Below are 26,609 nucleotides of genomic sequence, written 5' to 3'. Positions count from 1 at the left end.
TAAGTCATAAAGTAATCAAAAAAAAAATGTTTCGAACCAAAAAAGTACCATCTTCGAGTGACATTTAAGCTAAACAAAGAGCTGCTGGCAATCACACTTTCCTTGCAATTTCGTATTCATGAGACGAGAGGAAGGGGTGTACTGCCATTGCTTTGAGAATGTCTACATCAGTCAAAATGGGCAGTAACTGGACACAACTGGCCGACACAATGTGAAAAACCAAATGCTTTAATGAGGCTATGAAGAACAACAGTTCAATTATTTCATTGGATACATTAATATCAATCATAATATACAGTGCTGTGGACCATACAGAATGTATTGCTGTACCCAACAGCAGGGGCTGTTACTGACATTACAGTAGCAAGTGTCCGCAAGAGACAGTCATCTGTCATCTTTGTCAAGAAGTTGGGTATTTGTTTATACTATTATCAACAACAACTTCTTCCCAGTGCATTTTTTTCCAAAAATATTAACAAGTTACATTCCTTTGTGCTTTGTGTTTGTATCTTTTAATGTCCTGTGCATTGTGTTTGTTCTTATTGCTTTATTGTTTACAAACAACCAGACTGAACTGTGTCATGCTCTGGGTATGACCAGATTGCTTGTATAGTTTTTGGCAAAGTCAGAAGGTTTGGTATTTCCATTGCCTTACCCAGAGGCTGGTGGAGAATTTTGGTATTTTGAGCACTCGAAACGGAGGTCCAACCCTGAGACACAATTCTGCACCCAGGGGTCGGGGAGTGGCTAGAAACATTCTCTCCTTAAAAACAGTGAGCAAAAACACTTCCTCTTGGCTTAACCGGTCCCTGAAAGGATCCACATTCTCGCTGGCACAAAAGAAATAAATAAAACCACCCCCATGCTGCCCGCCTCTGGATTGCTCGCCTGCCTCTCCCAGCAGCTGTACCTTATGAGGAAGATACCAGGGGAGCCAGCGATGGCAGGCCCAGGGGCTACAAGCCAGGGTAGTGGTGCAATATGCCATACTTTCTCTCAACAAAGCTTCCTAGAAAGTTGTTCTGCCTCGACCAGAGTCGCTTAGCCGTGGGTTAGTCAACTTTGTGAAACCTTGTTCAATTATTTAAAAAGGAAAAAAAAGAACCGTCAGAGTCAGCTAAGAAAGCCTAGCATCATAGCATTGCAATCTTCAACTTCTGCATCAGCCCTCCTCCCCCCCACATAAATATGAAGAGAAAAACAGACAATGCTATGATTGTATTGGTGAACACTATGGTACAATTATCTTTTCATGCACATTTGCATTTCTATTCTAGGAAAAGAGTCACACACTTAAGGGAGTTGAAAGAATGGGAACTTATTTTCCCTACCCCCTTAAGTAATAAAGCTACAAGACTGGATAGCATCATCAGTGTTTCCAAGGATTTGCATTACCCAACATGCATGGGAACCGCTCATTTGACGAATCTCACCAAGGCCATCCATTCATACATCTGACAATCATCTGCTCTTGGATCTCTCCATCACCCATCACCAATTCACATTTGACATTTAAACACTTAAAAAAAAACCCTCCTGAAAAAGGTTTCCTGATGAAAGAATTTGGCACTGTCAGTAAAATATATTTCATATTAAAAATATCTGAAGGGAAATTGGAAGCTCTTAGAATGTCTACAGAGGCACCATGCTACGTCGTCCTTCTTCACTCCAGATTCCATCTCGAAACTTTCTCCCATTTTACAGTTCAGTCAGTGCTGGTCCAAAAAAGACTGCTGAGATTTTTAAGGCACTTCATTCTGAAAGGATAAGTTTTATGCCGCTCGCTATTCAACCACGGGCTGCTGCTGAGAAATTCCATGAGACAGCCTGGCTTGGAACAGTATATATCACCTGCACAAAACAGCTAGACTTGATACATGTAACTACAGTTATTGCATAGGGCTATGCGAGTAGGTAATGCACAGAAACTAACTTTACAATGTTGCCACGTTGACAAAATGCTGTTATCAAGTAATCTGCCAATACAGTGTTTCTCTCTTTAAAAAAGAATCCAGCCAGTTTTGTTGAAATAAATCCCAATTCAAATGACCATCACGGGCATGGTAAATGCAATGGCTATCAAGCTTCAAGAATATAGTTATTTTCATACCCTAGAAATGCATATGTAAGTATTTTTTTTCTAGAAAGCCTGGTTATTAACCTAATACTACACCTTAAATGTGTTGAAAAACAGTTTCAAGTGATAGTGGAATATACAAAATATTTGCAAAGCTCTCTTTGAACACAAGACCTTGGGTAAAAGTAGTCTTTCTTGGGTGTACAAAGAATGCAGAGAATCATCGGTGAGCTGTAAAAGTATGGAAAACTCGCCATTTTAAGATGCACATTCTTATAAATTAATACAAACACTGAAAAAAATGACGATAATAAAGACTCTATACAATTAAAAAGGCTAAAACATAATTTAAAAATAAAAATAGTAAAGCCAATTAGAAAGGCGCCCAGTTCGGTTGTCTTTATCAAAAGCAAAAATGGAAAAAACAAAAAAAGTGAAACAAACTTCCGATGCTCCTCGATGTTTTTTATTCAGAGAGGACATTCATTTCCGTTTCGAAAAAATCTTATGAAAAATTGAATCACACTTATTATGAGGAAAACTATAACTGTGCCCAATAAAAGCCAGCAGGTCAGGTCCTACGCTTCATGCCTTGGTCTAATAACTTCTTTCAGTTTGGGTTAGCATAAGTTACAATTTCTAGTTAGACAATCCTCATGAAAATGACTGCTAGATTTGTCTGTATGTAATATATTCTGCTTTTAAGCAGTTTTCAGTACAAAGACGCGGTAATGCTGAGAGAGCACTGTGTCTTTAAGGCAGTACCAGGGAATCGACACATTTATAAAGTGAGAAAGGCTTCTCTTCTTCTTCTTCTTCTTCTTCTTCTTCTTCTTCTTCTTCTTCTTCTTCTTCTTCTTCTTCTTCTTCTTCTTCTTCTTCTTCTTCTTCTTCTATAATCATCATCATCTTCTTTGTTTTCTTCTTTTGGTTGCTTTACATTCATGTAATTAAACTTTACATGTTAATTTCAAAGGAGGTCACAGACAGACAGAGCTCACACGAAGTTTTCCCCTGAATGAAAACGGACAGACACTTACTTCTCTGAAGCAAAAATCCCCTTGCTCAGAAAGCTCACGCTTCGAGAAATCAGTTCACAGATACTGCACGCTGAAGGTACAATACTTAGGAGGCCTTTGTAGTTGTAAAATAGAATATACAAGTCTGGCTCACAAAATTCTAAAAATAAAATATATCCTGGGCTACTGGTAAAGCACGAAAAATTCATATTAAAGGAAAATTATCAAGAAAACCTCTTCAGGTACATTGTGAAGTCTACTGAAGAAGAAGAGAGGGAGCAGTCCGTGTTGAGGCAGAACAAGGCAAGCTCGCTAACACGCATGCTCCGTTTCTTCTGCGCTCATACTGCTCCTCCGGCTGCTTGTTTTCGAAGCTCCTGGGGACACTGATGACAGCAGTGGGTCGGTGACGCCGACAGGTGAGAGGGCATCGTCCATCAGGATGTCTTCCAAGTTGGAGGCCATCTTCCTGGGGATGCTGTAGGCCGGGCTGCTCTCAGGCATTGTGCCGAGGTTGTTGGTAAAGGAGATGGTACCGTCCGTGAGATCCAGAGTCGTTGTGCATGTCAGGTCTGCCTGGTGCTGTACAAGTTCCTGGCTGCAGTTCTCAAGAACTGGTTCTTGCTTGATGATCCGATTCACCAAATCAGGCGAGCAGAGACCCGTGGATGGGATAAGAGAAAGCCCATGTGCTCTAGCCTGCATCTCGAGCTCCTAGGATAAAGTCAAAGTCAGACAGATAAGTAAGCTGTGTGACTGCCACCATTAACCAGTGTTAGGTGCGGTTACCCAAATCCATGGAATATATATCTCCGTGAGTGTTTCTACCTAAGGTTCTGGAGGATAAGGAGAAGCCGGGTCTAACAACGGGGCCATGGCAGTGCCCACTTTGATGATGGGGGTGGGGGTGGGGAAGCTGCATGTAAGGGGACAAGTGGAGCTCTCTAGTGCTTGTATTCTACCTTACTGTGAATCTGAGACTGCTTTAATGACTGAAGTCTACTTTCTAGTTTAAAACGCCAGACCTGGGGACAACTATAAATTGTCAAAGCAAAGCTTGCTACTTTTGAAAAATAAATTCTGCATTTCCCAAAAGCAGGTGGCATTAGTCGTATAGGAAATATCCCTTTAGATGGTATGTGTTTTATTATAAATTATAAATGGAAACACTCTTACAGATATTAATGATTAAGACAAGGATAAGCACCCTGGTCAGACTGGCCATCATCAAAAAACAAAACAAGACAAAAACCGCCTGCAGCACACGCTGGCAAAGGCGCTGTGGGGAGACAGGGACCCTCACCACACTGCTGGGGGAGGGTGAACTGGTGCAGCTACCATAAGCAGCCAGTGTGGCGGTTCTTCAAAGGATTAGAAATGGAATTATCCCATGGCTCCCCCATCTACCCCTGGGTACTTTCTTGAAGGGCCCTATGTCAGCAAACACACAGATGCTTGCTTGTCCATATCTGTGTGGTTGTGCTGTTCACAATGGCCAGGATACAGTCGACCTGGATGCCGGTGGACAGCTGAGCGAATAAGGAAACCGTGATATACCTACACAAAAGAGCTGTATTCAGGGCCAAAGAAACACTGAAATCATTTGCAGGAAAATAAGTGCAACTGGAGGTCACCGAGTGAAATAAAATAAACCTGACCCTGGCAACTACTGTTCTCGCTCACATACGGAATCTGGATTTTTAAAAAGCTTGTATGTATGTGTAAGACATGAAAGTGGATGGGGACACCACAGGGAAGGATAAAGAGGGCCAATGGAGGGAACTGGGTGAGAAAAGACAGTAGTGGGGGATGGTAGATATGTGAGCAAAGGCAGGATACATGTGTGTGAAAATGTCGCAGGGAAGCCTATCTTTTTGTACAAGGCATGTGTGCGATTAAAAATATAAAGTGGGAGCTAACAGAAATACAATGCTGAGAAACATGTAATGCGATGGCATATAACCCGCTCAGGAGATACTTTAAGATTTCAAGGGAAATGGTGATCTCTCAACAGCTGTCAAGCCCCAGACAGTCCCCTGACTTAGAATGAGTAGGCCACACACATTTCCATCCCCATTTCCAGTGAGGCTGTGCTACATGGTTTTCAGTCCCCAGGTTCAGGGCAAGTGTGTTACACACAGTTCTGCCCCCAGTTTCTGCATGAGTGTGCTACACACTTTTTAGCCCCCACTTTCACGGTGATCATGTCCAGGCACACTTTTTGGTTGCCTCACAGCACTACAAAATGGGTTTCTGCAGACACTATAGTGGCGAGGCCCTCATGAGCGCTGGCATGGAATGGCAGGTAAGGGAGGTTCATCTAATCTAATACCAAGGTTTCTATAAACTGTGCAGTGTCTAACAGCACTGTACATTAGTAACTACCTTATAAGGGTTGGGGTCCTAAAAATCAGACAAAATGCTTATTTTCCAGGGGTGTACATTTTCTTTAAAGCGTTCGGAAGCTGTTAAGACATAAATACTCAATATGCTGTTTGAGTTTGTCCAACACATTAGGTATTTCTTCTGGGTTCTGGATGGGATGAAAAAGTTACTAAGACACCAATGGTGCCAGGGAGTAAAGTTTAGGGGGTGGAAGTCATAGTTCTCCAGGTTCCACACACACAGTTGGAGTTCGGGGACTCACCTCTCCCTGACAAAGGGAGACTGTCACCTTTTAATTCAGCAAGGAAGTTCTCATCTAGAACATGGACACTTTCTCACCACGTGTGCTTTCTTACTACTGGCTAAACTGTGCTCCTAGATCCATGGACCGAAGTCCATCTCCAGTAACTGAGCAGGGAGTAAAGCAGCGGCCGACAGGATCTTTGGAGATTCAGTGAGGGTCAAGATGAAGCCAATCCCGCTGACAGAGCTGATCTTAAACTGACAGCCATCAAACCAGTGAGAAAGCAGATTTCTGCTATCTAAACTCAGCTGCTCAGTGGCCTTCTGTCACAGTGGCGTTAGCTGACTGACACACCCTGTAAGTCTGTGACTTCTCAGGTATCCTCATTTCAAGATTCCTTAATAACTGTGTCATCCCCCCCTCCCCCACACGCACTTCTGATGAATCCCTCATATTCCTAGCGTGAACCTCAGGGATTCTCTACTGATATCCAGTTCTCCTTCTGTATGTTAAAGCTCAACAATGTTTGTGATAAAACAACATATTAAAATAAAATATAGACAAGGAGTATATCCTTTGGATTCATCAGATAAGAAAAGCACTTTGTACATGACATAACCTCTCAACCTGGCCAATAAGCATAGGGAAAATCATGGCTGGTCTGTGTTCCAGCGGTTGGATCTGTGAGTTCCTACTAGGGAAGCAGTATGAGTCAGAGACACAGCAGCATAAGATGCCATATGTGTGTCTGCCTGCTCTTCAGACAGTTCCAGAAACAATCCTCTCCAGGCATCTCGCTGAAGCCCTGGGCCATTTAATAAAACAATTCCTCTGATAATAAGGCTTCCTGTTCTTTCTTCCATGAAGATTTCTGCATGCACCACTGAGACTGAAATGAAGGAAAAGCCCCAGGCCTTGGCTGAAAACACAGGTTCTTGTAACTCCACCAACATGAAGGGTAGCAGTGCAGTGTGTCTTTTCAAAACAAAATAAGCAAATAAATTAACTAGGGGAGATGCAAACATCTTACTGAACTCCTTTGTTGTCTAACTAGAAGTGTTTATCAACAAATTAAAATAGTTACTTCGGTTTCTAAATGAACTGTTAAACCTCGTGGAGAGCTACAAGGCTTTATGGCACTGTAGAGCTTGCCTAATTAATGACTTTTTTCCTATAACACAGAAAAGTGGTACAGCCAGTCTCACAGTCAACAGAAGAAAGCCAAGGCGGGCATTGTCTTGGAATCCTCAAAGCCCATATTCCACAACATTCATATTTAAAATGAATCTGTGAGTTTGGAACCTCAACAATAAGACACAACTTAGCTTCTCCTTAGAAAAACTAGCTATATTTTAATAATTTAATAAGGGAATAACATAAGATACCTTACAAATGGATACACTAAGTCCCAGGTATTAAATACCTAGGGCCATTTTATAGAAGAAATGTAACATAAGACAAATAACAGATCAAAGGAGAGGGGAGTAGGAGGGGAAAGGAAGAGGTTTAATTTACATCTACCCTCTGTTTAACCTCCTGGGTTCTAAAACCCAGGCCTAGAGGAGGACCACCTTCTGCCTCCTGACCCCATGGCTGAAGACCAGTACAGCCACAGCAAGTGTGTTGTTTGACTTTTGGGGATGTGAAGTACTAAGCAGCACTGGGAAGATGGGTGTTCAATGACGATGATGCACACCCTCAAGCAGAACGCAAGTGTGGATTCATTCACCCTGAGCACCCGGCCAGGAGTACGAACTTCTGTGATACCCACACAGCACTTTGGGACCTTCTTAGCCACAGGAAGCCTCTTATGATGACTGGGGGGTCAGGGCAAGATGAAAAGTACCCAACGAAAGTGACGACACTGTAGGGGAGGTGACACCCGACAGGCTATCACTCAGAGGGCTGCTACAAAAAGCCAGTGACCTGGGTCTCGGCCTCCAGGCAAAGGGCCCAGGGGTAACTCAGATTTACCAATCTGCACACGCCCAAGTGTGGCTGCCAGTATGCCATCAACATAATTGATGAAATTATTATGAAATTGCCAGTAATGTTTTACCAGTAGGTAAATTCATAATTAGGGTCCGACAAACAGGAAGGCCCTCTCCAGCTCCCTTAGGGCTTCCTCCATTGCTCTTCCTCTTGTCCTAAAATCGGTTCACATGGCACAGGGCAGATACCTGCACTCTGAGCAGCAGATGGCGGTTAGCATGCTCCAGCTTCTTCTGCCGGTTTTCAAGGTCCTTAGCTCGCTGCTGTTCCCGTTGCAACTTTCGGATGTAGTCCACGGAGGCCTTGAGGATGGTCCCCTTGTTCCAACGCATGTCCCTGTGGTGAGACAAGACAATGGACCCTTTCAGCAACTGGGAGTTCAAAGAAAATGCCGTACTTGGTGTCCAGTTGGGAAGGCGATTGCAAATAAGTAATGGCTCACCCCACTAAGTGCTCACCCTACACTGGCCACTGCCCACTGACTTGGTATATACCATTTTACTTTCCCCGGATAAACACCTTTCATAAGGTGGAGACATTGTACAGATGTTGAAGCCAGTACCGTACAACTCAGTCTAGATCACAGACCACTCATTAGGTGAAATCAATTATTTAACTTATGTGTGCAGATTACCACATCTCATTTATAAACTGTCTTAAAGAGTGGTATGTATATACCTGGGACCATAAAGACTTAGTCGAAGAACCAAAGTCTTGTGAGACCCCACCACTTGTCTATGGTGTGAAAACATCATCTTGGATTTCCGTCATGAAGAATCATGGGCATCATCTAACCTCTCTCTGTATCCATTTCCTCAACTGTGAAATGATGTCACTATGTGCTCTTGAGCAGCCTTGTAAATGAGTAATTGCATCAAAGGAGATGCTTTATATGAACTTGAGAATACCATTCAATACTGGAGCAAATACTATGTTAAGCTTTTAACACAGTAACTACAACAGACATGCTTGGAAACCTAGCGAGATTCTGCCCTAGATTTCCAATCTCAACAACTGCCAACGATGTGACAGCCTTATCATTGTGGCCCCAATGTACCAAGTGTGGATAAAAGCTGGTCTAACATAAGCTAGCATCATCTGCGAAGAGGAAACATCAATTCAGAAAATGCCTCCCTCAGACTGGTCTGTAAACACATCTGTGGGGACATTTTCTTGATTAATGATGGTGGTTGGTTGGCCCCGATTAGATGGCCTATGACACCCCTAGGAAGTTGGTCCTGGGATATATAAGACAGTAGGCTGAGCAAGCTTTGTGTGAGCAAGTCCGCATTTCTGTATGCCTCTGCTTCAGTTCCTGCTTTCAGGTTCCTGCCTTGAGGGCTTTCAGTGATGGACTGTGATTGGAGCATGAAAGCCAAGTAAAACCCTTCCTTCCCAAGATGATTTCTGTCAATATTTTAATCACAGCAATGAAAAGAAAACAAGGGCAAAGTTACACTAAAAATCTTGAGTACCCCAGAACAAATAATGGAGAATGAACTATATTTTATGGAAGTAATCTTTCCGGTCTCTTTAGCAGACGATTGTTAACAGTGATGACAACTATGGTGGTAAAATAAAAATCTCTCTGATATAAATAGAACCATCAACTCCACCACCTACAGCGACTAAGAGCTGATCAGAAATGTCATATGGTAAGGGGCAGGCCATTTAAATGAGCCACCTGGTCACTGATCCTCATATGGGTTGGCTTAAGAGCAAAACAGACATTCTCCCAGGAGAAAACTAGCTATAGACCCCAGAGAAGGTCCTGAGGTGGGTCCCCAGTGTCTAAGTACCAAAAATGGCAGCCCAGGGAGGTGTCCCAAGACACTCAGAGTGAGCACTGGGACCAATTCTCAAGGCTAAAAACTAAAAGTAACAAAAGCTGAAGCAGCCAGCCAGAAACACAACTGTAATGGACCATGCCTCATATAGGCCACCAAAGAGAGAGCCAGAGCTGGGCTTCTCAAGGCGAGCTGTTGGCCACTCAATTCTCAAAACATATTTCTCTCAGGTATCTAAGGATATGCCTACTTGAGATGCGATAAATTATGTTTCTTGATAAAATGTGTTTTGGATAATTTAGAGGAATCTTTTTTCATGGACAATGAATATATATGTTCCTCAAATATAAAAGTCAACTAAAGTACACTCACTCTAGGGAAGGAGCTGGGACACTAATCAGGTAAAGTGCACCTCTCTTTCAGTTCCAAGGCACACTCCAAATACCTAGTATGGAAAACCCCTAGTGCATTATCTTAAGACAATGTCCACCATGCAAACTCCCTGTCAGCTCCTGCTGTAAACACGGAAGCATTCCACTACAATTAAGGAGACACGTAAATGCAAGCTTACACTAGAGCCCCATAATTTCATAATCTGTTACTGAAGAGATCTGCACGCTGCGGTTTAAAAAGGATATGCTAAAAACGGGGAAAGCTGATAAAGAAGAGGAATTGGGAATTCAATTTCAACTCTCATGCAAGACTGACTGTAGGAAATGAAGGTCACCGCCTTTAGGAGGATAAATCTGTGCAGCACAATGGAGAACCCGGATGTCTCCAGCTTGAAAATGCCTCTCCTTGAAGCCTGGGAAGCCAGAAGTGTTAGAGACAGAAACGGCTGCACATTCATCAAAACCACCTCACAATAGGTAACGGTTTTATTTTATTTTGCTACAAATTCCCCGACAATAATGTGAGTCGTGAATTTAATAAGCCTTGAATGAATAATGCTTGATTGCGTCTTTACTTTTTATTAGATAGCTAAAAGGTCATATTCAAAGGCTAATTTCATAGAATGCCTGTGGGGGCCATTAAAATATATACATCCTCCAGCTCTTTACCTCAAATGGGCCAATTTCTAATGGATAAAAATTGTGTATTTGTTGACCAGCTTGCTGACGTGGCAGATAACTCGTGGTAGGAAAGACTTGAAAATTATCTGTTAGCTGTTATCTCCAAGACAGGAGGCAGAGAAGACCAAAAATTGAAACAGAGATCAGCTGACTTGTAGTTTATAAGAGGATTAACCATTGCTTTCCACCCCCCTAGATTGGTAAAACACACAAAGAATATGCAAGTTTTCATAAAAAGTATTGACCTCCTGCCTTTCCAGTATCATTGGACTCGACATTTCCAGCATCTGCTCATCAATGCCTGTCTAGAGATGTTACACAGGTGAGGTTCATACACGCCACACATCTTGCCTTGGCAGCTATTGGGGTCTTGTATGTGTGACCACGAAAGCCTGCCTCAAGCCCCAAGCTCAAAATTTTCTGCCAAGTTCTCAGATTCCCATAAACCCTACTCCTCACATTCAAAGCTCACTATCTCAGCTCGTACAATTCAGTACATTTCTCTTGAAATTTTTAGTTCGGTGAAATTAAGCAGAGGAAATGCTTAGAAAAAGGAGGCAAAGGGTGAGGGGGAGAGAGAGTTCTTTAATTTCTCTAAGAGCATATTTTGCAACATATGAGAAAACGGAAAGGTGTGAAAATATATGATGCAGATTAACATGCAATCGTACTCACGGATCGTTTGACTTGGGAATCAAAGTACCTAGTTCCTTAATGCGGTCATTTATGTTAAATCTTCTTCTCCGTTCAACTTCAAGAAAAGAGCATGGGAAAGGGCCATTAGTGACCACGGCGCACACAAGTTCAGCACATCTCATTAAAGGCATGTGCACACTGACTTCGCCAGCCGGGACAATGTAAACTTGAGCCGGCTTCACCCTCCATTTCTCTTCCCTTTTGCTCCTGGAGGGTAATGAACTTTAAGAAGGGAGGATCTGCCTTTGGAGTACCCTCATTTATAAAGCTCTTAGGTATGCAATTTCCCACTAAATTCCGTAACAGCCCTGAAACTGGGGCAGGGTCCTCAGCTACACATCGAAACTGTCTGTATTGTGCTTGTTTTACTAAAGAGAAAACAAACTTGTGCTCACAAAATCTGCACAGATCTGTAATGACACAATTAAAAAAAATAGCAACAACAATTTAACAGAACTTGGACAGCGCACGCCTGCTCGTGCACGGCAGCAGAAGTGCTTTTGATGTTGAAATCTGAATTTTACACCATTTTTCCAGTCACGAGATATCACTCTTGTTTAGTTTTTCTTTACCACTTAAAGATATGTTAAAACCTCTCCTGGCCCAGGACTGACAAAAATAAATATACAAGTTACACATGTAACTTTAGATTCCTTAGTGGCCACGTTAAACTAGTAAAAGAAAAGGTATTAAATTAACTTTAATATTCCATTGAATCCATTTTCTATAAGCCATTATCATTTTAACGGGTAATGAATATAAAAAAATTAAATTAGAAGGTGCACATTCTTTTCTTCACACTAAGCTTTCAAAATCAAAATATTTTACAGCTCAGCATATTTTTGTGTGTAAGGCCAGGGATCGGTCCCAGGGCTTTGCACATGCTAGGCAAGTGTTTCCCTGGCCCAGCTCCCAGGTCAGCACAGCCTAATCTGAACCAACCACAATTCGGATGCTCTAGGCATTAAATGGCATGTAGTTACCATGCTGGACAACACACATCTAGACCATGCATCCTGCAAGCATCCTCATCCTGTAGTCTATCACTCTCAGGGGATGACGACCTAATAAGATAGTAAGTGTTTTCAATTTACCTAATTTAACAAATAAACCCCAAATAAGGTAAGGTCTAATAAAATGGGTTTATGTTAAGGGCCCTAATATTTTATTTATATCTGCCTAATATTTTGCATGTGTAGATAACTAGTTTTCTTCAGAATTTTTCCAACACAAGTTACTTACTACTTGTCTTACCTGAGTAATGATTCCAATGATTAACTATAAATATATTTACATATATACATATTTATACACACACATATATATACACAAATATATATCTATATAATGCTAATTCCTATTATTAGAATTCTAGAAATATAAGAAACGTACACAGAGATGCTACATAACAGTCAATGGTGCTGATGAAGGGAATTTTAGATCTCATAATTTTCAGCTCAGCTTCGCCGTACCTCAGGCTAAATGGTAACTTACCTCGTTAGTATCGACATCCTTTCAAATGTCTAGGACAGAACCCTGAAATCGGCTCCAGACCATTCTTCCTCCCATCTTCCTCGTCTGTCATCTAATACATCCTTCGTTAAAATATTTCCTGACTCTGTACTCTAGCAAGTCTCCTGTTTCCTGCAGTGGAACACCACCCCTGTCTGGGTCGTGTAACTGGTCCCTCTGAGTCCCACAAGACCACTGCACCTCTACCATTTGACCAGGGGAGGCACTCTGCTAAGTCCCAAGTGAGGTCATGTCAACCTGAACCCTCCATTTTATCTGAGGCAAAGTCAAGTCCTTGAGGTGTCCTACAAGAAGGACCTGGTGGCCCTGCCCTGCCCATATCACCCTTTACTCCCCTTCCAGTGTGACAGCGTCTTCTCTGGCAATGGACCTGTGCTCTTCTGCTTTGTCCCCCCTGAGGCTGTTAGTCCCACAGCCAAGGCCATCTTCTATTATCCCCTCTGCCTAGAACACTCCTTTTCCAGACCCCTAAGGAGCCATCCCCTCTTGTTTCCTATATGAGTTCCCAGGTCATCCTATTCAAAATGACCCATGACCCCCATGCCTGTAATGTTACCATATCCCCTGGGCTCCACTTCTCCTCCGAATCTAACACGTATTATTCCGCCTCGCATCCCAGGCAACCAAATGACCCAGCACAGTTAGCGTAATGAGAGCCTCTGCTAAAACATTCTGCACCCACTTCCTCTCGCTCACCTGCTCGCCTCCGGGTTCTCTCGCTCTCAACATTGAGAGATGCCACAGCTACCTATTGGATAGGATTTGCCTCTTCAAACATTTATTATAAAAGTGATATGACTTTATAAAACTTTAAAAAAAACCACACCCGAAAGTGTCTAAAGCTAAAGATCAAAAGAACTCTTAGCATTACCAGCATCTACATGTCTGGGGCGATTGTCACAGACAAGCTGGTTTCTAGATCTTGGCCAGTGAACTCACAAATCCCTCTAGTGTTTTCCCTTTCGTAAGGGGATTATTATAGTTATCCTTCTTGGTCCTCTCAGTAGCTAGTGTGAGGCATCTGACAGCTGACTTGAACATGCCTACCAGGAGGAAACCCATTTGCCCAGTTTGCTCTTATTATGCTGGAACTTGACAACTTGTAATGGCAGAGAGAGTAACTAAATACACTAAGGCGTTCGCTTGCACATCTCAACAAGCATTTTCACAAGCTAAGTCCTAGGAAGAAGGGAGGGCTGAGTCAAGGTCAACAGGACCCTGAGTATTGTGTCCCAGGAGCTGGACTTGACTATATTTACAGCTCTCCAACTGAGAGCTGAGCCCATCTGCAGTTTACTGACAACCTTGAATGAGGGCTCTGCTGGGAACCTGAGCACAGGATCATGGATGCCAGGATCCAACTTCATTTCAGATGTCTCAGTTAGGTGACGCTTTGATACTACATTATTATTTTATTTCTAGGGAGTTTTAAAAGAAAGACTGTCTTTAAGTAAAATTATTTGGGACCTGGGAAAATTTTAGGCTGTAAGCTCAGATCTTTAGTTTAAAACTGAGGAAAGCTTCTCACATGGGGAGGGAAGGTGGAGAGGCGGTGCTGATGTGAGTGCCTAGGGCCTGCGGCCCTCACCAACATTTCTCAGTATAATGTTCCCAAGACAATGGATCTGAGAAAACTGGCAACAATACAAAAACACAGTGCTGAAGTGCCTGAGTTACAACGTAGAATAAAAACTATGCGACAGTATTTAAGAAATTAACATCAAGTGCTTAGCACACACTGCCCAAGTAAAAATAGATAAAGAAAGGGCGATCAGGGGCAGAATATGGACACCATGACACAGGTGTTAAAGCACACAAAGCGACACTTTTCACTCTCTCTGTGCACCTCGCTTCCTAGGAAAGGCCGGGAAAACAACACTTACTGAAAACTAGCAATGCTTGTATCTGGCTGTTAGAACAGAGCCAGGCTCTTCTCCTCTCTCTTAAATCCAGAGCACGGATTCCACACAGGACTCTCATTCTCAAATTCCAATGTAAGAAACAGCGTAAGAGAAGGATGCCCATGCTACTCCCTGCCTCTGAAGCCAATCTCTATTTTCACTGGGTAACTGGGTAGTCAGTCCCTCTTAAATGTCTATCTTTTTTTTTTGTTTGTTTGGTTTTTTTTTTTTTGGTTTTTTTTGGGTTTTTTTGTTTTTTTTTTTTGAACTGGGGACCGAACCCAGGGCCTTGCGCTTGCTAGGCAAGCGCTCTACCACAGAGCTAAATCCCCAACCTTAAATGTGTATCTTAAACATACAGTTTTCCCAGGAAAAAGTTTCAAGGGTTTGTGAAGAGTAAATTCCACAGATAAAAACATTCTAATGTTCCTGGTTGCTGCCGCTGCAGAGAGCCCCTGGGCAGCACCCCACGAGCGAACCTGAGCCTCGGGACCACAGGTAAGACCAAATTTTCTGCTGCAAGAAAGCTGCCTGGTGAGCTTGGGACACACGGAAGCAGAATTTCTCTAGGACCGGGCACGTTCTGTGTTTACCGGAAGTCCCACACCCAAGGATCCCGGCCCGCAGCAGCTCTCTGCTCCCAGACCCGGTGAGAGAGAGACCCAACCGCCTGGTCAGGTGGGCACTCCTGAGGCTGCAGAGCGGAAGAGACCACCAACACTGCTCACCCCTGCCCACATCCCTGGCCCAAGAGGAAACTGTATAAGGCCTCTGGGCTCCCGTGGGGGAGCGGCAGGACCCCTGCCAGAGACACCGCCGGACCCTGAAGGAAACAGACCGGATAAACAGTTCTCTGCACCCAAATCCCGTGGGAGGGAGAGCTAAACCTTCAGAGAGGCAGACAAGCCTGGGAAACCAGAAGAGACTGCTCCCTGCACACACATCTCGGACGCCAGAGGAAAAAGCCAAAGACCATCTGGAACCCTGGTGCACTGAAGCTCCCGGAAGGGGCGGCACAGGTCTTCCTGGTTGCTGCCGCTGCAGAGAGCCCCTGGGCAGCACCCCACGAGCGAACTTGAGCCTCGGGACCACAGGTAAGACCAAATTTTCTGCTGCAAGAAAGCTGCCTGGTGAACTCAAGACACAGGCCCACAGGAACAGCTGAAGACCTGTAGAGAGGAAAAACTACACGCCCGAAAGCAGAACACTCTGTCCCCAGAACTGACTGAAAGAGAGGAAAACAGGTCTACAACACTCCTGACACACAGGCTTATAGGACAGTCTAGCCACTGTCAGAAATAGCAGAACAAAGTAACACTAGAGATAATCTGATGGCGAGAGGCAAGCACAGGAACCCAAGCAACAGAAACCAAGACTACATGCCATCATCGGAGCCCAATTCTCCCACCAAAACAAACATGGAATATCCAAACACACCAGAAAAGCAAGATCTAGTTTCAAAATCATATTTGATCATGATGCTGGAGGACTTCAAGAAAGACATTAACACACTTAGGGAAGCACAGGAAAACATTAATAAACAAGTAAAAGCCTACAGAGAGGAATCGCAAAAATCCCTGAAAGAATTCCAGGAAAACACAATCAAACAGTTGAAGGAATTAAAAATGGAAATAGAAGCAATCAAGAAAGAACACATGGAAAGAACCATGGATATAGAAAACCAAAAGAAGAGACAAGGAGCTGTAGATACAAGCTTCACCAACAGAATACAAGAGATGGAAGAGAGAATCTCAGGAGCAGAAGATTCCATAGAAATCATTGACTCAACTGTCAAAGATAATGTAAAGCGGAAAAAGCTACTGGTCCAAAACATACAGGAAATCCAGGACTCAATGAGAAGATCAAACCTAAGGATAATAGGTATAGAAGAGAGTGAAGACTCCCAGCTCAAAGGACCAGTAAATATCTTCAACAAAATCATAGAAGAAAACTTCCCTAACCTAAAAAAAGAGATACCCATAGACATACAAGAAGCCTACAGAACTCCAAATAGATTGGACCAGAAAAGAAACACCTCCCGTCACATAATTGTCAAAACACCAAACGCACAAAATAAAGAAAGAATATTAAAAGCAGTAAGGGAAAAAGGTCAAGTAACATATAAAGGGAGACCTATCAGAATCACACCAGACTTCTCACCAGAAACTATGAAGGCCAGAAGATCCTGGACTGATGTCATACAGACCCTAAGAGAACACAAATGCCAGCCCAGGTTACTGTATCCAGCAAAACTCTCATTAACATTGATGGAGAAACCAAGATATTCCATGACAAAACCAAATTTACACAATATCTTTCTACAAATCCAGCACTACAAAGGATAATAAATGGTAAAGCCCAACATAAGGAGGCAAGCTATACCCTAGAAGAAGCAAGAAACTAATCGTCTTGGCAACAAAACAAAGAGAATGAAAGCACACAAACATAACCTCACATCCAAATATGAATATAACGGGAAGCAATAATCACTATTCCTTAATATCTCTCAATATCAATGGCCTCAACTCCCCAATAAAAAGACATAGATTAACAAACTGGATACGCAACGAGGACCCTACATTCTGCTGCCTACAGGAAACACACCTCAGAGACAAAGACAGACACTACCTCAGAGTGAAAGGCTGGAAAACAACTTTCCAAGCAAATGGTCAGAAGAAGCAAGCTGGAGTAGCCATTCTAATATCAAATAAAATCAATTTCCAACTAAAAGTCATCAAAAAAGATAAGGAAGGACACTTCATATTCATCAAAGGAAAAATCAACCAAGATGAACTCTCAATCCTAAATATCTATGCCCCAAATACAAGGGCACCTACATACGTAAAAGAAACCTTACTAAAGCTCAAAACACACATTGCACCTCACACAATAATAGTGGGAGATTTCAACACCCCACTCTCATCAATGGACAGATCATGGAAACAGAAATTAAACAGTGATGTAGACAGACTAAGAGAAGTCATGAGCCAAATGGACTTAACGGATATTTATAGAACATTCTATCCTAAAGCAAAAGGATATACCTTCTTCTCAGCTCCTCATGGTACTTTCTCCAAAATTGACCATATAATTGGTCAAAAAACGGGCCTCAACAGGTACAGAAAGATAGAAATAATCCCATGCGTGCTATCGGACCACCACGGCCTAAAACTGGTCTTCAATAACAATAAGGGAAGAATGCCCACATATACGTGGAAATTGAACAATGCTCTACTCAATGATAACCTGGTCAAGGAAGAAATAAAGAAAGAAATTAAAAACTTTTTAGAATTTAATGAAAATGAAGATACAACATACTCAAACTTATGGGACACAATGAAAGCTGTGCTAAGAGGAAAACTCATAGCGCTGAGTGCCTGCAGAAAGAAACAGGAAAGAGCATATGTCAGCAGCTTGACAGCACACCTAAAAGCTCTAGAACAAAAAGAAGCAAATACACCCAGGAGGAGTAGAAGGCAGGAAATAATCAAACTCAGAGCTGAAATCAACCAAGTAGAAACAAAAAGGACCATAGAAAGAATCAACAGAACCAAAAGTTGGTTCTTTGAGAAAATCAACAAGATAGATAAACCCTTAGCCAGACTAACGAGAGGACACAGAGAGTGTGTCCAAATTAACAAAATCAGAAATGAAAAGGGAGACATAACTACAGATTCGGAGGAAATTCAAAAAATCATCAGATCTTACTATAAAAACCTATATTCAACAAAATTTGAAAATCTTCAGGAAATGGACAATTTCCTAGACAGATACCAGGTATCGAAGTTAAATCAGGAAGAGATAAACCAGTTAAACAACCCCATAACTCCTAAGGAAATAGAAGCAGTCATTAAAGGTCTCCCAACCAAAAAGAGCCCAGGTCCAGACGGGTTTAGTGCAGAATTCTATCAAACCTTCATAGAAGACCTCATACCAATATTATCCAAACTATTCCACAAAATTGAAATAGATGGAGCCCTACCGAATTCCTTCTACGAAGCCACAATTACTCTTATACCTAAACCACACAAAGACCCAACAAAGAAAGAGAACTTCAGACCAATTTCCCTTATGAATATCGACGCAAAAATACTCAATAAAATTCTGGCAAACCGAATCCAAGAGCACATCAAAACAATCATCCACCATGATCAAGTAGGCTTCATCCCAGGCATGCAGGGATGGTTTAATATACGGAAAACCATCAACGTGATCCATTATATAAACAAACTGAAAGAACAGAACCACATGATCATTTCATTAGATGCTGAGAAAGCATTTGACAAAATTCAACACCCCTTCATGATAAAAGTCCTGGAAAGAATAGGAATTCAAGGCCCATACCTAAACATAGTAAAAGCCATATACAGCAAACCAGTGGCTAACATTAAACTAAATGGAGAGAAACTTGAAGCAATCCCACTAAAATCAGGGACTAGACAAGGCTGCCCACTCTCTCCCTACTTATTCAATATAGTTCTTGGAGTTCTAGCCAGAGCAATCAGACAACAAAAGGAGGTCAAGGGGATACAGATCGGAAAAAAGAATCAAAATATCACTATTTGCAGATGATATGATAGTATATTTAAGTGATCCCAAAAGTTCCACCAGAGAACTACTAAAGCTGATAAACAACTTCAGCAAAGTGGCTGGGTATAAAATTAACTCAAATAAATCAGTAGCCTTCCTCTACACAAAAGAGAAACAAGCCGAGAAAGAAATTAGGGAAACGACACCCTTCATAATAGACCCAAATAATATAAAGTACCTCGGTGTGACTTTAACCAAGCAAGTAAAAGATTTGTACAATAAGAACTTCAAGCCTCTGAAGAAAGAAATTGAAGAAGACCTCAGAAGATGGAAAGATCTCCCATGCTCATGGATTGGCAGGATTAATATAGTAAAAATGGCCATTTTACCAAAAGCGATCTACAGATTCAATGCAATCCCCATCAAAATACCAATCCAATTCTTGAAAGAGTTAGACAGAACAAATTGCAAATTCATCTGGAATAACAAAAAACCCAGGATAGCTAAAACTATCCTCAACAATAAAAGGACTTCAGGGGGAATCACTATCCCTGAACTCAAGCAGTATTACACAGCAATAGTGATAAAAACTGCATGGTATTGGTACAGAGACAGATAGATAGACCAATGGAACAGAAATGAAGACCCAGAAATGAACCCACACACCTATGGGCACTTGATTTTTGACAAAGGAGCCAAAACCATCAAATGGAAAAAAGATAGCATTTTCAGCAAATGGTGCTGGTTCAACTGGAGGTCAACATGTAGAAGAATGCAGATCGATCCATGCTTATCACCCTGTACAAAGCTTAAGTCCAAGTGGATCAAGGACCTCCACATCAAACCAGACACACTCAAACTAATAGAAGAAAAACTAGGGAAGCATCTGGAACACATGGGCACTGGAAAAAATTTCCTGAACAAAACACCAATGGCTTATGCTCTAAGATCAAGAATCGACAAATGGGATCTCATAAAACTGCAAAGCTTCTGTAAGGCAAAGAACACTGTGGTTAGGACAAAACGGCAACCAACAGATTGGGAAAAGATCTTTACCAATCCTACAACAGATAGAGGCCTTATATCCAAAATATACAAAGAACTCAAGAAGTTAGACCGCAGGGAAACAAATAACCCTATTAAAAAATGGGGTTCAGAGCTAAACAAAGAATTCACAGCTGAGGAATGCCGAATGGCTGAGAAACACCTAAAGAAATGTTCAACATCTTTAGTCATAAGGGAAATGCAAATCAAAACAACCCTGAGATTTCACCTCACACCAGTGCGATTGGCTAAGATCAAAAACTCAGGTGACAGCAGATGCTGGCGAGGATGTGGAGAAAGAGGAACACTCCTCCATTGTTGGTGGGATTGCAGACTGGTAAAACCATTCTGGAAATCAGTCTGGAGGTTCCTCAGAAAATTGGACATTGAACTGCCTGAGGATCCAGCTATACCTCTCTTGGGCATATACCCAAAAGATGCCTCAACATATAAAAGAGACACGTGCTCCACTATGTTCATCGCAGCCTTATTTATAATAGCCAGAAAATGGAAAGAACCCAGATGCCCTTCAACAGAGGAATGGATACAGAAAATGTGGTACATCTACACAATGGAATATTACTCAGCTATCAAAAACAACGAGTTTATGAAATTAGTAGGCAAATGGTTGGAACTGGAAAATATCATCCTGAGTGAGCTAACCCAATCACAGAAAGACATACATGGTATGCACTCATTGATAAGTGGCTATTAGCCCAAATGCTTGAATTACCCTAGATCCCTAGAACAAACGAAACTCAAGACGGATGATCAAAATGTGAATGCTTCACTCCTTCTTTAAATGAGGAAAAAGAATACCCTTGGCAGGGAAGTGAGAGGCAAAGATTAAAACAGAGACTTAAGGAACACCCATTCAGAGCCTGCCCCACATGTGGCCCATACATATACAGCCACCCAATTAGACAAGATGGATGAAGCAAAGAAGTGCAGACCGACAGGAGCCGGATGTAGATCGCTCATGAGAGACACAGCCAGAATACAGCAAATATAGAGGCGAATGCCAGCAGCAAACCACTGAACTGAGAATAGGTCCCCTATTGAAGGAATCAGAGAAAGAACTGGAAGAGCTTGAAGGGGCTCGAGACCCCAAAAGTACAACAATGCCAAGCAACCAGAGCTTCCAGGGACTAAGCCACTACCTAAAGACTATACATGGACTGACCCTGGACTCTGACCCTATAGGTAGCAATGAATATCCTAGTAAGAGCACCAGTGGAAGGGGAAGCCCTGGGTCCTGCTAAGACTGAACCCCCAGTGAACTAGTCTATGGGGGTAGGGCGGCAATGGGGGGAGGGTCGGGAGGGGAACACCCATAAGGAAGGGGAGGGGGGAGGGGGATGTTTGCCCGGAAACCGGGAAAGGGAATAACACTCGAAATGTATATAAGAAATACTCAAGTTAATAAATTAAAAAAAAAAGAAAAAAGAAACATTCTAATGTTTTAGAGTGACAGACAAACATCATAAATTTGGAGGGCTACTTCACCCACGATAACTTTCTCAGTGTTTTTCTCCTTTTCTTTTGTTTTCTTTTTATAACCTTGAAATCTCATTGGAAAAGGTGATTTCCAAATCCCCTTTTGCTAATAAGCTCCAAGGAGTACTGCTTATAATTGGGTAGTTGGGGATCAAGACTCCTCTGTCCTGTCTCTCTGCCTCTGTCTCTCTGTCTCTCTGCCTCTGCTTCTCTGTCTGTCTCTCTCTGTCTCTGTCTGTCTCTGTCTCTCTCTCTCAAACACACACACATACACACACACACACACCTACTACCACAAACAAAAGTAGTTCTTCAAAAATAGGAAACTTTGTCTCTGTCCTCTCTCTGTACACATACGAACACATATGTATGTATACTCTCTCCTTTCTCGGTATCTCTGTGCACATATATGTACAGAGCGAATATATATATATGTAAATATATGTATGTATGTTCTTGGAAATGTATATACATACAAATATATATATATATATATTTGCACCTTTAAAAACTAAGGAAATTGACTTTCCTGTGTAATTACTGCAATCACCCTGTTGCTGCATGAAGAACACTGACTGTAATGTCTAATGCCATGGATATAAATTAAGGAAACTTACTCAAGTTGTGATTGTCCTTTTTCTGCCTCTCTTTAGCCAATGCTCTTGCTTCAGACTCTGTGGGGAAAATACACGCTGTGCACGTGAATGAAGTCATTAGAAACTGGAACTTTGAGGGACATAACAACGTAAATTACAAAGCATTGCTTCTGAACATTTGAAACTTAGCTTGCTGCAGGCTAATGAAAACACTACTTTTCAAAGTACACCTTCTCTAGGCTTCTGCGTCTAATGCGACATGCGTCAAACCTCTGCAAAGCTTATCTTCTACAAACCAGATGACAAGCACAGTGCTAAATCCACATGCTAGTATGGAAAAGAATAAAATAAATAGAAACTATTTGATGTCATATCATTTTAAAGATTTACTTATTTTAATTTTGTGTGCTGTGTGTCCATACACCATGTGTGTGCAATGCCCAAGGAGGCCAGAAGAGGGCATCAGATCCCTGAGTTAGAGATGGTGGAGCGCCACCATGTGGGTGTTCTTAAGCACTGAAGCCTCTCTCCAGCCCTCTATTTTCAGGACAAATAACTTTCCAGTGTTTTATGCCTCTGTGATGCAGTGACATGGAAACTTGAATCTGTTCTCACGGCCTCTGACTAACTCATGAGAATGATTTTGTTGTTGTTTTGTTTTTCGGAATGTGGAGGCAGGTTCTGTCAGACTCTACAAGAGCAGGATCATGTCCTTTCAGGAGTCACTGTAAGTTCACTGCTTCTCTAGCTATGGAAATATAAGTCATGAAGGGTCCAGATACACTTGCTGGCAATTCCATTTGAAAAGTTGTATTATATTTTAGTGTCAAGAGATTTTTGTCATGTGAGGAACAAATAAAAGCATTAAACAAGTTGTGGTATTTATTATTTATCGATTTTGAGATTTGTTGTACCATGTTAGTTTCCTTTCTAAAAAAATATATGGTATATTTATATATATCATAAATGTAAACACCAATGTCACACTGCATTGAAATAGTAAAAAAGAGGCTTCACACAGAATGTAAACTAATAAATATAACTAAGATTACATCATTTAATGGCCTTACAGTCTCCTTGGTCTATGTAAGGCCATATTGTGATGTTCATAACACAGTAAAATCACATTGCCCAGAATGTACCCTGCTATCACAAAACTCCTAACCCTATGTGCATGTGTGTATGTGTATGCAGACAGACAGAATTAAATTCAGAACCTTCCAAATTCAGATGGTTGATGCAAACCATTCTCTCACTCCGTTTCTCAGATACGATAAGAGGGTTTTGGTTTTACTATCCGCTGATCCTTAGTGGTTTCTATGGGTTTGCTCTTGATAGTTTTTGCTTACTTTTTAAGCCCCAATTAGTACTTTCTGGAAAAACTGTTTTTCCCATGTTGAAATTTTCTGAAATAGTTTTGTAGTAATGCTTTTGGATAGGACAGCAATCTTTACAACAAATCCATACCCCACATTCCCGCCCTGCCCCCAATTCTGCAAGAGGCGAGAACTAAATAATAAGAAGGGATTTGGGGCAAGGACCATAAAATTCACCATGGTAGAATGCCAGTTCTAATACAGTTTCTGTCATGTTTTATTGGTCAAACGCCTTCCCTAAAGCATCAAACAAAGTGGCAAAATAGGTAATTTCACACTTGCCACAAGAGCAAACATTCTGATGGCTCCATTTTATGATTTATTTCCCCCTCTATAATAAATCTCTTGCACATGATACAGTAAAAAGAGGAGAAGGCATCGAATGATGTAAGAAATAAATTCTTACTTGATCCCTAATGTGGACTCAAATGGAAAATTCAAAACAGGGTCCCCTGCCACACCAGGGGTGTGGCAAGCAGGAGATCCAGCGGGTAGGGAGGGCTGCCTATAATTCCCAACCCAGAGCGCATGGGCAAGGAGCTGGCAAGTTAACGTCTTAATGCTGCATATTAAATTATGCCAGAGTCTTGGGAGCCACCGATGCTGGAAGCACATCCACCAGCTGCACAGGAAACATTGCTGTTGCCTTGGTAATGCTGCCCAGTGGGGACGAGAACAGAGTATCCTAGTAAGAAGCATAGTGCTAGGTACGTACCTGTGAGCTCTCTTTTTATGTTGGGAAGGTTGGCTGGACAAGAGTTGCTGATGGTAAGGCCTGGGGGTGGCAGGCCCTGGTTGCTGTATAGGTCGATCAAGTTTCCAGAGACAGGTAACTAGACACAGACAAGAAAAGCAATGAGTCGTTGACCGACTGCAGTTTGCCCAAAGAAACTCATACGCTAGTCCAAGCTTTATGGAAACGACACTCTTTGCTATAAAGAACCGTGTCCGTACAACAGCAAAATGTGAGCATTCACACAGGATTATATGATCTGTTTATACAGGGAGTGAAAGGGGTGGCCCGCACACTTCTGTCTGGTGGGCGCGTTCCAAGTATGTAGGCAAGGTGTTACCTGCTGTCAAAAGTGGGAGGTGTCCCACGGATGCCAGCTACTCCTGTGAAATAGGAGCCCACGAGTGGCTTTCAGAGGACATTTCTCTCCCTCCTGCCTTCTCTCCTTACTTTTCTCTCTTTCTTTCATAAAGAAAAGCAAGGGCAAATACTTCCCTTTGTAAAGCAGTGACCTTATGGCAAAAGAAAAAGCTGGTTTCCTTGAGCTTGAAATTATTCAAAGAGCCACAAGAGGGAGCTCAAAGACTTTAATAAAAATGTACAGCGGTAAAGAGAGGCTGAAAGAAATGTTTAGCCTTGCTAGCTTAAGCACTTAGAGTGGTGCTGTGTCCTCAGCGCCTGCTTTAAAGTAGCAAATTCATTTTCATTTTTTCTTGACAATGATGTCCCAGGCGGACAGCTGGAGACATAGTCACAAGTTCCTCCTCTTCTGCCCCGGAACGCTCTCTCCACATTAGCTTCACACCCTCCATGCCAGACCCTCATCACTTCCAGAAGATTTCAAGTAACTCCTTAATAGCTCATCGCAACGCTTTGCAGATTAGCCTCTCATATGCTATCATGTGTCAGACACGCCCTTCCTTTCAGAAAACATCTGAGTAACATGGAGTGACCCAGAGGTACACAGGGAGGTGGTATTCAATATACAGGATACGCTAGCTTTACTTGCAAACCTTGGACCAGAAGGGTTTGAGGGTTTTTTGTGGGGGTTTTTGTTTGTTTGTGTTTTGTTTTTACTTCTTTATTATTTTGTAATGTTTATACAAATATTTACCTTGGGGCTAATACCTAGATGCAAACATGAAATTTATTTATGTTTCATTCACATCTTATACATACATATAGCCAAAAGAGAACTTTATATAATATTTAGCTCACCGGCTTTTGGACTGTAGTCTATCTCATGCAATTAGGTATCAAATTCTACTTAAGGCACGAGGTGGACACTAAACACTTTTTGGATTTTGGGGGTTAGCTAAATGGCTGAGCGGGTAAGACATCTGCCAAGACTGCCAACCTGAGTTCAGTTCCTGGGTCCCCTGTATTGACATCTGACTTCCACACATGCACTGTAACACACTTGCATCTAAACACACACACACACACACACACACACACACACACACACACACAATGTAGATAGGTAGGTAGATAAATGACAGATAGATAGATAGATAGATAGATAGATAGATAGATAGATAGATAGATAGAGGGTTGTAGAACTGTATGGGTTTTTTTTTTTAATTTTAGGTTTTAGATGCGGGAAATGGGAAACAGCTCAGTGGATAAACTACTTGTTGTTCAAGCATAAAGACTTGATTTGGATTCCCAACACTCACATAAAATTCGGGCACACGCCCTTTATACCTCAGTGCTGAAGAGGTTGTTGGACAGAGAATCCCTGAAGCTTACCAGCAGCCAGCCAGTCTAGCCCAACTGGCAAGGTCAGAGTTTGGTGAGAGACTCAGTCTCAAAAAGAAGTCGGTGGGAAACTCCTGGTGTTGGTCTCTGGCCTCGGTGTAGGCATGAGCTAAAGCCCTGGCTAAAGAGACGGGGCTGGAGAGCGCTGTACGCAATGGAAGCTGCTTTCTCATAGGTGTGTTAGTGAGATTGTGGGGACAGGTGGGACAGGCAGGTGGGCAGTTCTCAGGGAAATGAGCACTTATAGAAACTGCATAAACATAATAGACACACGTACACTCACACACACACACACACACACACACACACACACACACACAGCACACATGCCAATGAATATGCACTGTGCTAATTTAAAATGTCCT

General features: G+C 42.1%; 1 protein-coding gene across 11 annotated transcripts in view; it reads right to left on the bottom strand.

Annotated features, from left to right (window-relative positions):
- Positions 1 to 207: 207 nt before the first annotated feature.
- The window catches only part of Mitf (melanocyte inducing transcription factor), a 212,115-nt gene continuing 185,713 nt past the window's right edge, over positions 208 to 26,609 (bottom strand). For 7 of the 11 annotated variants that reach the window (XM_039107083.2, XM_039107089.2, NM_001191089.4 and 4 more), the window contains 5 exon segments: positions 24,466 to 24,583; positions 22,396 to 22,470; positions 11,253 to 11,328; positions 7,906 to 8,053; positions 208 to 3,810 (listed from right to left, as the gene is read on the bottom strand). In XM_039107083.2, coding sequence (XP_038963011.1) covers positions 3,409 to 3,810; positions 7,906 to 8,053; positions 11,253 to 11,328; positions 22,396 to 22,470; positions 24,466 to 24,583 — 819 coding nt within the window. In that variant the 3' untranslated portion in view covers positions 208 to 3,408. 11 annotated transcript variants of the gene reach the window in all.

Source organism: Rattus norvegicus, chromosome 4, assembly GCF_036323735.1.
Source record: "Rattus norvegicus strain BN/NHsdMcwi chromosome 4, GRCr8, whole genome shotgun sequence".
NCBI classification, from domain to species: domain Eukaryota; kingdom Metazoa; phylum Chordata; class Mammalia; order Rodentia; family Muridae; genus Rattus; species Rattus norvegicus.
This window is presented reverse-complemented; position numbering and strand designations above follow the sequence as displayed.